This window comes from Artibeus jamaicensis, unplaced genomic scaffold, assembly GCF_021234435.1.
Source record: "Artibeus jamaicensis isolate MK-2021 breed Jamaican fruit bat unplaced genomic scaffold, CSHL_Jam_final scaffold_1689, whole genome shotgun sequence".
Lineage (NCBI taxonomy): Eukaryota > Metazoa > Chordata > Mammalia > Chiroptera > Phyllostomidae > Artibeus > Artibeus jamaicensis.
This window is the reverse complement of record NW_026522029.1, coordinates 666785-680522: the sequence shown is the minus strand read 5'-3', so window position 1 is coordinate 680522 and position 13738 is coordinate 666785. Positions and strand designations below refer to the sequence as shown.

Here is a 13738-nt window from a genome sequence, read left to right as displayed (position 1 = left end):
ATCAGCAAGTCTATTAGCATGCAAGCAAAGTTTATTAGTGGTGCGTTCTCATGGAAGAGAACGGGCCTTGCCAAGGTTGGGGAGGAAGGCTCAGGGCGTAGGTAAAAGGCAAGGGTGGCCGAAAGCATCAGGTCTTTTATCCTGAGGACTGACATAGTTAGTTGTCGGGATGGGGTGAGGGAGTCACATATTGATGGGTGGGTAAAGGTGGTGCCAGCTTCCCCTGAGGGACATGACCACCTAAACCCAGGCACGTGTCGGGGTCTTTCCCCCTGAATTCTTATTTTGCTCCAGACCACACTTGGTCATCTTGATGTAAAACAGATGCGTGACAGGAGGGAGCTTATCAAAGTTAGGGCAACTAACTAAAGTTATTTGTGGGTCTTTCCTTGAGCCCTGTGGATGCCCTCATAAAACAGAGGGTGGTCAGAGGCAGGCAATTAACCGAAGTCATTTTATGGGCTCTTCCTCTGGGTCTGTGGACCACCTTCCTCCTCCCCCTTCCAGGTCCTGGGATGAATACAGTTTCAAAGGCTTCGAACTAAACTCCCAGAGAGTGTTAACGATACATACAGAGTTTCAGGGGCTCCTCTCCTCCTGTGCTGGCATGGTGCTTCTTATGAAGTTTGGGACATCTGGAAATCTTATGGGACCAGGCTCAGGCCTGCTGAGTCAGTGGGCGAGACATGCCTCCCTCCGCCTCCCTGCCTTGGTTTACCGTCTATCCTCTGGAACATACCCATCACTTAGAGCCTATTGTTAGAATTTTCTTATCCTTGCTCTATCATATATTGATACATTTACTGTCTTCTAATCACCTACAAATCCATATTGGCTTTTTTTTAAAAAATGCATTTCAAAGTAGATTGGAGACATCAGTACACTTTCCTCTAAATACATATAATTTACTGAAGTTCAATATTTATTTGCAGTTTTTTCTTTTGAGGTAAAATTTACGTATAACACAATGCACACATCTCTGGTGTACATTTGCAAAAGTCTGACAGGTGCCTACTAACATGCAAACCGACCCTCTACGCAGTTACAGGACATCTCCATCGCCCTAGAAAGTTCCTCGAGCCCCTTCCCAGTCCACTCCTACCCCATCCCTAGGCAAGTATTGTTTTGAATTCCAGAACTTCTATCACTGGAATTAAAGAGTGCATGCTTTTTTTATGTGTGCCTTCTTTCGCTTAATACAATGTTTTTGAGATTCATTTATGTTGTTTTGTGTATCAGTAATTTGTTTCTCTCTCCTTGTTCTCTTTTAGCATTCCATAGAGTGAATACATCACAGTCGATCCATTCTATTGATAGGGAATTTGGATATTTTCCAGTTTTTGCTATACTAATAAAGCTGCTACAAACATTCTCCTACAAGTCATTTTGTGGGCATGTTTTAATTTCTCTTGGATAAAAACCTACCAATTACTGAGTAATAGAATAGGTGGTTGTTTGTTTTGTAAGAACCTCCCAAATTTTCCCCCGAGGTGGTTAAATCATTTACATTCCCACTAATTATGTGCAAGAGGGAAGAGAGATTTTGCTACCCGCAGAGGGGTTTTCCATCCATATGTGGGCGTTTCTCTAACCGGAGATGCGGCCGATCACTTCAGGGACGCACTTTCACCAGCATCCTCACCCTGGGCTTTAGAAAGCAGGCGAACCGTGTAGGGAACTCCAGGGCCAGGGTGAGCTCCCATCGGATGGCACTGGGCATGCCAGTGACTAGGGCAGAGCTGGCTCCGAGGCCACAGTAGGGAAGTGTCTCGTGGTGAGTCAGTCCCCTGTGCTTATGAGGCAGGGAAAAAAATTTAAAAAAAAGATTTTATTTATTTATCTTTGCAGGGGAAGGGAAGGAGAGAGGGAGAGAAATATCAATGTATGGTTGCCTCTCGTGCATCCCCTGCTGGGAACTGGCCTGCAACCCAGGCATGTGCCCTGACTGGGAATCCAACTGCGATCGTGTGGTTCACAGGCCTGCGCTCAATCCACTGAGCTACACCAGCCAGGGTGGAAATAAATTTTTTGTTCCTTCTTGGAACCCTCGAGGATAAGGGTGGTCAAAAATAATATCATATCTAGAAACCCAGGTCTTGATAAGATTTAAAAGAAAGGAATGCAGGGCTACTAATGACAAGACACAGATGGGGGCATCCAATTTGAGTCAAATACACAAGTTTTGGGGAATAAGCCAGAGAAAAGATGTTATTGTTGTTTATTTTATTCTCTGATACAGCCCATACGCTTAGCCAAGAAAACACCTTTATAGCTCTTCAAATGACAACGTCCTTGTTCAACAATTTCCCAAACATTTTTTTTAGATAAGCATTTTATGGGCATCCTTCATGGGGTTCAGCCGTCACATTAATAAACCTTATGGTTTTATTGCACAGTCTTGTGTTTGTTTTCTTTTCAGGATGACACAATTGATAGCATGCAAGCTGTCTGCCCCCTCCCTGTATGTACACATCAAATGAACGGACATCTGGCCGTGGCACAGATGGTTGCAGAGTTCGCTCAGTGTTGTGATTACGACAACCTGAGAACCTCTTATCTGAAATAGCCCTGGGAATGCCAGGACACTGGAGACAGAGGTGTTCAATGGGCTCCTTTAAGATATGTGCTTCCAAATACAAAGCAGTTGGGAAGGAACCAGAATTTCAGAATGTCAAAGACAGAGGAGAATTTAGAGGCACCTCTTCCTTGTCTCACAAGGGAGAGAGTAGAACTGAAGCAGGGATAGGCCTGATGTCCGTAATCACAGTTCATCAGAGATTGTCACAGTTGATATTTGTTTGAGATGAAGGAGAACTATACTCCAGGAAGCTCAAGTTCAAGTGGCTTTATTGAAATGATAAAGAAGCATCTTGCTGCCCTGGCCAGGTGTCTCAGTTGCTTGGAGCATTGTCCCATACACTGAAAGTTGGCGGGTTTGATTCCCAGTCAGGGCACATGCCTAGCTGCAGATTCAGCCCCAGGCGAGTCATGTATGGGAGGCAATCCACTGATGTGTCTTTCTCATGTCTATGTTTCTCTCTCTCTCTCTCCCTCCCCTTTCCTCTCTCTCTCTAGAATCAATAAACATATCCTTGGGTAGATCCTGAAACTGTAAAACTTTTAGGAGAAAACATATGGGAAAAGATCTTTGGCATTGGTCTTGGAAATGATTTCCTGGATAAGACATCAAAAGCAGAAGCAACAAAAAGCTAAAACAAACAAGCGGGATTACATCACATTAAAAAGCTCTGCGCAGCAAAGAAAACAATAAATTGAAAATGCATCTTAGAAAATGGAAAAAACACTTGCAAGCCATTTATCTGGTAGGGTCTAATATGCAAAATATATAAAGAACTTATAAACTCAACAGCAAAAAAGCAAATAATCCAATAAAAAATGGGCAAAGACCTCAATAAATATTTTCCCAAAGAAGACATTTAAATGGCCAGTAAGCACATGAAAAGAAAACCAACAACAATAATCATAAGGGAAATGCAAATTAAAACCACAATCAGACATCATCCCACAACTCATAAGATGGTTATTGTTCAAAAAAATGAGAGATAACAAATGTTAAAAAGGAGGCAGAGAAAAAAGATAACTTAAACACTGTTTATGGGGATGTAAATTGGTACAGCCACTGTGAAAAACAGTATAGTGGTCCCTTAAAAAATTAAAAATAGATTCATCATCTAATCCAGCGATCCCACTCCCAGAAATATATTATTATAAAAAGAAAATGAAGTCTATATTCCAGAGAGATAGCTGCACTCCCATGCTCTTTGTGGCATTATTCACAATAACCAAAATTTGGAAACAACCTAAATCTCCTTCACTGGATGAATGAATAAGTCAAAAGTGATGTGTGTGTGTGTGTCATGGAATAGTCATGAGTCATAACAGAAAATCCTGCTATTTGCAACAACATGGAAGAAGTTGGAGGGCATTGTGCTAACTGAAAGAAGCCAGACAAATACAAATTCTAGTATTTGGTGACATTTATCTGTGGAATGTAATGAAAACCCCTAATTTCATAGAAACAGAGACGAGAATGGTGGTTGTAGAGGGTGGGGGAAGGGGAAATGGGTCGATGTAGGTCAAAGGGTACAAACTTTCTGTCGTAATATAGTTCTCAGAATCTAATGCATAGCATGGTGACTGCAGTTAATAAAGCCTGAAATTTGCTGAGAGTTCTCCTAAGCATTCTCACCACCTCCCCTGCCCAAAGTAACTATGTGAGTGATAGATCTCTTAATTGCCTTCATCTTGGGGGCCATTCCACAATGTATATGTGTATCAAATCACCACATTGTACACTTTATAGCTATGCAATTATATTTGTCATTAACTTTTCAATAGAAGAAAAAGTGGGTAAGGTGGTAAATATTAGGAACACTTTATCACATTTAAACTTCCAGCTTCTGTCAAGATGGTGACAAAGGCAGACATGGGTTGCCTCTTTGTACAACTACACCAGAATTACAACTAAAATATAGGGCAACCATCCCTCAGGAATATCAGAGATCAAGTTGAATGGAAGCTCGATGACTATGGAACTGAAGAAACCGCATCCATCCAGACTGGTAGGAGGAGCAGAGGAGCCAAATGGGCTGGTTCCACACCCCAGTGGATGTGGAAGCAATATCTCAGGAGTGATATGTCCCAGACCCACACCGAGCCCTCCAGCACAGGATTCCAGGGCCAGGAAGATAAGTTCCCACAACCTCTGGCTGCAAAAACCAGTGGGGATGGAGTCAGTGGAGGAGGCTGCTGGAGCCCTAAGCAGTTCCTCTTGGGAGCCCACACACAGACTCACTAAGACTCATATCCTCTGAGCTCCAGCACCAAGGTGGCAGTTTGAAGGATACTAGTGGTATATAGGGAGAGACTGAAGTGTCTGGCATTTGGGTAAACAGAGGCCATTGTCCCTTGGCTGAGCCCTTTCCACACAGAGCCAGTAGGCTAGTGCCATATCTGAGAGTCCATCAATCTGTCTAACACTGTGACCCACCTTGGAAATCCGCAGAAACTCTACACCACCCAACTTACAGGCCCACCCAAGCTGCTTTTACATAAGAATGGTTGGTCTGGGGTCCCAAACCCTATCAAACAACAATGGCTGGCTTCGATCAGCTCCAGCAGCACCCAGATTAGAGTCACAGCTTGGTTTCATCTGGGAATCTCCAAGCCCAGCACAAGTGGCAGCCATCTCAGATTGTTTTACAGCTCTGGCAGGGTGCCCTGGGCCAAACACAGGTGGGGGCTGACCTTGGCCTGCACCACCTGGGAAAGCCCAGGGCCAACATACCCAGTGGACAGCTACAGATCACAATGGAGCATGACCACCCTGCCCCTGCTCAGCTGATCCTTCACAGAGGGTAGAGGTTGATGGTCCCCTTGCAGCTGACTGGCCTGGGTAAATCACTCCCACTGACCCACCAACAGCAACCAAGGCTCAAGTACAAGAGGATGGTGTACTCAGCCCATATGAAGGGTGCACCTCAAGTACCAAGCTTGGATGATAGGAAGGCTGTGCCACTGGACCCTACAGGACACCTATTACATTCGGCCACACTACCAAGCCAGGGAGTCACAGCAGCTCTACCTAATACATAGAAACAAACACGAGGAGGCTGCCAAAGTGAGGAGGCAAAGAAACGTGGCCCAAATGAAAGAACAAATCAAAATTCCAGACAAAAAGAGCTAAATGAAATGGAGATAAGCAATACATCAAACGCAGAGTTCAAAATGTTGGTTATAAGGATGCTCAAGGGACTTGGTGAGGACCTCAACAGCGCAAAAAAGATTCAGTCAGAAATGAAGGATACACTAATTGAAATAAAGAACAATTCACATGGAAACAGCAGTAGAGTATATGAAGCCAAGAATCAGATCCATGATTTGGAACATAAGGAACCAAAAACAACTATGCAGAACAACAAGAAGAAAAAAATCCCTCCCCCAAATGAGGATAGTATAACAACCTCTGAGACAGTTTTAAAAGGTCCAACATTCACCTCACAGAACTGCCAGAAGGAGAAGAGCAAGAGCAAGAGCAAGAAATTGGAACTCTATCTGAAAAAATAGTCAAAGAAAACTTCCTGAATTTGGTGGAGGAAATAGACATGCAAGTCCAGGAAGCACAGAGAGTCCCAATTATGATGGATGCAAAGAGGCCCACTCCAAGACACATCATAATTAAAATGCCAAAAGCTAAGATAAAGAGAGACTTAAAAACAAGAGAAAAGAAGCTAGTTTCTGGAAGGTTGCCAGGTGGCAGGGGAGGGGGAGAGTGTATGAATGGTGAGGGGATTAAGAAATATAAATAGGTAGTTGCAGAATAGTCATGGGGATGTAAAGTACAGTATAGGAAATAGAGTAGCCACAGATAGCAATAGAACTTATATGCATGACCCCTGGACATGAACAATGGTGGGGGGACTGCCTGAGAGAAGTGAGGCATGCTGGGTGGAGGGGGGCAATGTGGGAAAAACCAGGACAACTGTAATGGCATAATCAATAAAATATAATTAAAAATTTTAAAACAAAGATGAAATCAATAAACTTTGATATTTTAATTTGAACTTAAAAAAATAAAATTTTCATAAAAACATTTCCCAATGGATCAATATCCTTACAGCTTTTAAATACATCCTCTTTCTAAGTTCACTTCCCTAATATCTATTGAAGATATAATGTTTCCTTGAATAATGTCATTACTTATAAAGTACATAATCTCAAGCAGATTTTTAACCCCATTGTGCCTCAACGTCTCTTTTGGAAAACAGGACAATCATCACACCTACCTCAGAGAGTGACTTTTAGGAGTGTGACGAGAATACACGTGAGACACTCAGACCGTTGCCAGGTTAACAGCAAACTCCGTCATCTTCATCAGCACTGCAGCTGTAAGTCAACGTCCTTGCTTTATAAGGACATTTTCTAGTGATGACCAAGCTTCATAACCAGAAAATAGAGGTTATCTTGAGGACTCAGAGGACTCTGAATGAACAGAGTCCCCAAATAGTCTGGGGGTACCACTATTGTGAGGCATCTCCAACTGCTTCTGTAATTAGAAAAATGATGTGGCTAAGAAAAGAGGACATTGGCCCTGGCTGGTGCGGCTCAGTGGATTCAGCACTGGACCGAGAACCAAAGGGTCATCGGTTTGATGCCCAGTCAAGGCACATGCCTGGGTTGTGGGCCAGGTCCCCAGTAGGAGGTGCACAAGGGGCAACCACACATTGATGTTTCTCACCCTCTTTCTCTCTCCCTTCCCTTCTCTCTAAAAATAAATACGATCTTTAGAAAGAAATCAAGAAAAGAAGACATTGGGGTGGGGGACAGTGGGCCTGTGGCAGGGCTTGGGGAAGGAGGGGTCTGGGGCAGGGTGAGAGAACAGCAGGAAGGCTCAGACCAGAGCAAGACTGAAAACTGTGGGGCTGCAAGGTCTGGGGAGGATGAGCCCCTCCCTGGGCAGCAGGGGTGGAGCCTGACTCCTGGCAGGCCACTCAGCCCTCCTCTCCTGCCCCCAAAGCACGGCACAAAGGGGAGAGAATTTCTGCTGGCAGACTTGGGGGTACTGGGCAGTGGAAGGCGCTCCTCCCTCTCCTCTGCTCTACTCAGGGGTGTGGCAAACCTAGAGCCACTGTCCCTTGGCACACAGGCACACAAGACCTGTCCCTGGGAGCAGAATCCCAGAGCACAGAACATCCTTAGATCCTTGCCCCTGGGACACTGGTGGGCTTGTTGTCATTTACAGACTGAGGTGCCTTAAACCAACTAAGGTCACCCCAAACACTGAGTCTGAGACCACACATCCATAGGGCGATTGCACAGGGGGAATGCTTATCTGAGGGACACCCCTTGTAAAGTTTACAAAATGTGAAGTCACCATTTAGCATACAGCATGGGACACAGGCACAGACATCTCACTGGTCACATGGAGGGAGGTAGAGAGAAAGGCAGATTAATCCTTCCTTTGGCGGGATTCTGAGAGACAGGAGTCCGCTCTGAAAGCCACTGTAATGCTACGGCACTCACAACATCCCGAGCTTTAGTGTCAGAAAAGCCATCAGGGCATTCTTCTCAGGACGCGCAAACCTTATCGCAAGCTAAGGGGCAAGGAAATGCTAGGAAAGTAAAAGGCACTGGTTTTTTTTTTTTTTCCCAAACAAGAATATCATTTATTTGCTGATCAATCATGATGAGAGATTAAGTTAAAAAAAGGAGCTGGGAAAAGAATGAAGAGCCATTTGGATAAATGATAAGCTTGTTCGGTCTATAATCCTGTGTTATGGAGTGATTATGTATTTCCTGATTTCTTTTTGGTAGTTTTAATATTTTTTGCCTTGGGTGTTTCAACCTTAGTTTTAGGCAGTGGCGTTTTCTTAACTCCAGTGTTACTCGGTGGTGTTTTCTGAACTCCAGTGTTGCTCGGTGGTATTTCCTGAACTCCAGTGTTACTCAGTGGTGTTTCCTGAACTCCAGTGTTACTCGGTGGTGTTTCATTTTGTTCGGGTTTTAAGTAATTTCCTATAGGTTGTCTAAAAAGCACAATAATCACTGAGATGAATAACAAAACAAGGCGCAGTGACATAAGGGACACGATCTGGATGGGGTCGAACACCTCCAGCTGCAGCATCCCCGGCGGCCCGCTGTCCACGCTCCCTCCAAACCCGGCGTCCTCGCAGAAGGGTGGCGCCCAGCCGTACCTGCAGTGGCAGTTCTTATTGTTGTTGCAAAAGCCTCTGTGGTTGCACTTCTCAGGTAGACAGTCAAAATCCAGCACTGAACTGTTTATACAAGTTGTGTTCAAACATACCCGGCCCGTTCCACAGGAGGTCCCATCATACACTGCACCCACGTCAGGAATCCCCGTGGGTATCAAGGACTGATGGTAGCCTGTGCCCCAGCACATGAGCTTTTCATCCTTGAGATGAGTAGAAATTACATTAGTAAGATCTGGCATATCAGGGAGGGTTCTGACATTTATACACTGTACCCTGCCACATATTGCATGTCTCTTGGTACATTTTTTATAGGAGCCAGTTTTCAATAGGCCACAGTTCCCATATTGATCGCCTATTAAATTTACTGCTTCATAGCACTGGATAGGAGCCTCCCTGGCATCTGGTCCAAAAATGCTTTGGCACTGCATGTATGTGGATCGACAGCCCTTCCTGAAACAACGGGCTTCGTACTTGCACGGGGTTCCATCCTGCTTATACATGTCAGTTGGGCAGACACCTGAGGCCCCATTGCAGTATTCTGCAAGGTCACATTCATTTTCTTCCTTCCGACACACGTACCCAGAAGGACGAAACTGACAGTTATGACAGCAAAGCCCAGTGCTGCAGTTGGCACCGTCTTTGAATTTACAGCCTGGTTCACAACAGTGGTCTCTTTCACAGTCCTCTAACGAACCACAGTCACATTCCTCATCGTCTTCCACAATTTTGTTGCCACATCTCTTAAACACAAATTGTTGTTTTGGGATATTATTGAGACAGTTTGCTTCTCTACGTACGTGGTTAAAGAACTGGACAACACTACAATTACTAAACCCATTTCGGCCAGTTCCCATGATGCAACTACGCCGACCCTTACATCTGCAGGATTTGTCGTCATGTACCATCCCCATACTATGGCCCAGGTTGTGAGCACCCCAGGTGGCAGGTCCAAGGACAGAATCATCTAAAAAAACACTTATAGACCCGGCATATGTCTGAGTACACACTTTCCCCCAGGACCACGCCAGGGCATCTCTGTAACGTCTTTTAACGTAGAGTTGAGACCAATCGATGTTAATATTACGACTTAGTACATTTCTTTGGTATATCAAAAATTGGCCTAAAGCTTCCTGTAATGTTGAATAAGCAATATTTACTTTGTCTTTATCTGACCATACTTCAAGTGAGCTCAGTTGTATTCTCACATTGAGTTCCTGAAAGTAAGTGTCCATAATCGAAGTCAGGAGAAGGGCATCATTTGTGACTAAAGTAATATTGGACTTTGAATACAAATATCTCTCACGATCAAAGATCAGGGCTAATTCCAGGTACTTTTGGTGCACAGAAGGTCGAATAAAACTCCTCATGCTCACCATGTTCTCAGGCTGCTTCATCTGCTTTTCGATTTCCTCTTCAGTTACGCCACAGATCTGATCTTGAAATTCCTCCTCGTTCTTCAGAAGGTATACCACGTGTTCAAAAGTGGAGGAGGCCTTAAGGGGCTCGATCTGGTAATGTTCGGCATCAATCTTCAATACGCCCCGGAGCCTCCCGGTGCATGTACTGACAGTAGCTTCAGAATCCTCCAGTCCTTCTATGAAGCCCACGTAGTTGCAGTCCCTGGGTATGTAAGGGTAGTCTTCCAGGAGCTCCCCCTCGTCTGTGTAGGAGAAAACCGGCAGATGTCGGGGCAACAGAAACCTCTTGGGCCACAGGTGAAGGACATGCTTCTCGCCTTTTACCTGCAGGAGGTAGGACACGTGGTTGGCCACAGCCTGCTCCCCTCCCCGGAAGCTCAGTTTCTTGGGGATGGTGATTTCATAGGAGTCAAACTCCCACTCCGGGTGAAAAATCAAATCCTCGCCATAGGTGTCATCAAGCAGGAGCACCGCCAGGACCAGCACGAGGAGCAAATGGCCTCGGGAGAGGACAGTCCTCACTGGCCTCATGGCACAGCTCTGCTCCCCGGTGAGGCAGCCCCTGCACTTCCAGGGGCGGTCGCTAGAGGCGCGGGAGCGCGAAGGGCCTGGCCGGGCGAGCAGGCTGTGTGGGAGCGCTGGCCTTGGTCTAGGTTGATGGGTCAGGGCGCATGTCCTGTCCAAGCCGCTAGGTCGTTTTCTGGGCGGGGCGGTGCCGTTGGGCGCACGTGGAAGAAACGCCAGAAAGGTGCGCGAGAATAAAAGAGAAATGAGGGTGGCAGGCAGGGAGAAAAGGGGAAGGGACAGAGAAACAGGAGGAAGGAAAGAGAACTTGTTAAGGCTCACTTTGTCCTGTGCCCTGCAGTCTGTTTCTGCCGGACCCAGGGCACCCCTCATGTTTTCCACAGGCTGGATTCGGCTGTCTGATAAGGACGGGGTGCCCTGGGCCCACATAGGCACCCCGCCACTCGCAGTTTCCCAATGGGCTCGCTTGCAGCAAAGGGCAGGAGCCCGGAGCCTGCCAGGGTAGCACCAGAGCCTGAGAACATCAGTGTAGGTACTGCACCTCCACCCCCAGCCCTGGAAGCCCCGGCTTCAGGCCAGAGAAGGTTTCCCAGGGGGCTTCATTATGCCAGGTCATTCTTTTTGCTGTGCGTCCTTGGGGTACCAGGGTTCAGTGTGATTCATTGGTGTGTTTGTGCACTGGTGGGAGGATCTAGGGAGAGACTGGCACTCGAGAAAGCACAGACCCCAGGAAGTGTCAGAGAAAGGCAATGAGTTATTTGTGGTGTGGGTGATGGGTGAGAAAGGAGACCCCGAAGTCTGTTGAAGACCCCAGCTGGGACAGTGGAGGCACATGTTCATGGAAAAGAGAAATCCCAAGGTCATAAGGTCTGTTGGAGGGATTCTGTCACAAGAAGAACATTTTCAGGTTAGTTCTTGGGGAATTCATTCTGCCTGCATTCTAGAGAAAGGTTAACAAAGGATGAAGCTTGAATCAGGAAGACTAGTTAAGGTGCTCTTGTAATAACCCAGACAAGTGATGTTTTCCATGGGTCAGAAATAACAGCATTGGGGCTACTGAGAAACACACGATTGTGGAAGGCTTACTGTGTGCCAGGCACCGTTGTAGGCTCTTTGCAGGAATCAGCCCATGAATTCCTCCCAATAGCCCTACTTTGCAGAGAATGGTGACCCTACCGTCATCATTCCGATTTCTCACATGAGGAAACTGAGACTGTCTTTGGCTCAGATGGTGATGTCTGTGACACATACACTCATTCAGCCAGGTCCACCCCAGAGGCTGTACCAGTCACCTCTGTCATCTCTCTGGGGAAGGACATAAATGGGCAGTTTCAAAAAGTATGAAGGAACGTAGACTGTGCCATAATCTGTGATTGAATGGATTCTCCATCATGAAAGAGGCAAGAATTAAAAACAATGTTCATACTTGTTATCAAACTGTGCTACATAGTCATAGTAATAAAGCAGATGGTTCTGGCATAAAAACCTGATAAGATAAATCAATATAAATTAATCAAGAGCCCAGAAATAAAGTCATGCCTATATGATCGATTAATCTGTGAAAAATAAGGCAAGAACATACAATGGGGATAAAAACAGTCTATTCAATAAATGGTTTGGGAAGTGGACAGAAAAATGCAATAAAATGAAACTAGATCACCATCTTATATCATATACAAGAATAAATTCAAATGGTTTAAAGACTTAAATGCAAGACCTGAAACCATAAAACTCCTAGAAGAAAATACAGGCTGTAAAATCTCTGACATGTCTCTCACTCACGGTTTTCCTGACACGCCTCCTCAGGAAAGGTCGATAAGCAAAAATGAACAGATGGCACTACGTCAAACTCGAAGGCTTCATACATCAAAGGAAACCATAAACAAAACGAAGGGGTAACCTGCTGAATGGGTGAAGATATTCATCGAGTGACACATCCGATAAAGGGTTAATATCCAAATTTATAAAGAACCCATACAACTGAACACTGAAAAAACAAACCATCCAGTCTAAAAATGGGAAGAAGAACTGAACGAACATTTCTCCAAAGGAGACATACGGATGGTCACTAGATACCTGAAAAGCTGCTCAAAGTCACACTAGTCGTCTGAGAAGTGCAAATGAAATCCACAATGAGAAGTCCCCTCATCCTGTCTGAATGGCTGTCATCAATAAATGAACAAATAAGTGTTGGTGACAATGTGAAGAAAAAGGGACCTTCCTGTACTGTTGGTGGGAATGCAGAATGGGGGAGCCAATATGGAGAGTATTATGTAGGGTCCTCAAAAATTTAAAAGTGGAGCTGCCTTATGACCCAGCAATTCCACTTCTGGCTATTTATCTGAAAAAAAAAAAAAAAAAAAAACCTAGAACTCTCATTTGAAAGAGTGTATGCACCCCTGTGTTTATTGCAGCATTATTTACAATAGCCAAAATATGAAAGCAACCCAAGTGACCATCTATAGACAAGTGGATCAAAACAGCTGTGGCATGTATGCACAGTGGAATACTACTCAGCCATAGAATGATGAAATCTTACCATTTGCAACAGCTTGGAGGGCCTACGGAACGTGCTAAGTAAAATAAGTCAGTCAGAGAGAGACAAACGCCATAGGACTTCTCTAACACGTGAAATTGAAAGAACAAAGTAAACAAACAATATTGAAAGACTCATAGATACAGAGAACAGACTTATGATTGCCAGAAGGGAGGACGTTTAGGAGACCCTGTGAAAAATGTGAAGGGATTAAGAAACACAAATAGGTTGTTATGAACAGTCATGGGGATAGACATTACGTTACAGCATGGGGAATGTAGTCAACAATATTGTAATAACTATAATATGTATGGTACCAGGTGTTTACTGAATATATTGGGAGAACACTTTGTAAAGTATATGATTGCCTAGCCACAATGCTCTCCATGTGAAACTAATACAAAATAATATTAAATGTAAATTGTAATTGAAAAATAAATTGTTTAAAAGCCTAGAGTCAAGGATGTTTATATAAAATCAGTGCCTGTTACAAAGTGTTTTAAAAAGTGGCTGACTCTGCTCGGAAT

General features: G+C 44.7%; 1 protein-coding gene across 1 annotated transcript; it reads right to left on the bottom strand.

The window, feature by feature from the left end:
- Nucleotides 1–8305: 8305 nt before the first annotated feature.
- On the bottom strand, nucleotides 8306–10681 carry ADAM30 (ADAM metallopeptidase domain 30). The gene has a single exon (XM_037135096.2). The coding sequence runs from the start codon at nucleotides 10679–10681 to the stop codon at nucleotides 8306–8308; it is 2376 nt and encodes a 791-aa protein (XP_036990991.2).
- Between the last annotated feature and the right edge of the window lie 3057 nt (nucleotides 10682–13738).

What these genes read in the sequence shown, in the direction of transcription:
- ADAM30 (XM_037135096.2), bottom strand. Translation starts at nt 10,681, where the DNA reads ATGAGGCCAGTGAGGACTGTCCTCTCCCGAGGCCATTTGCTCCTCGTG.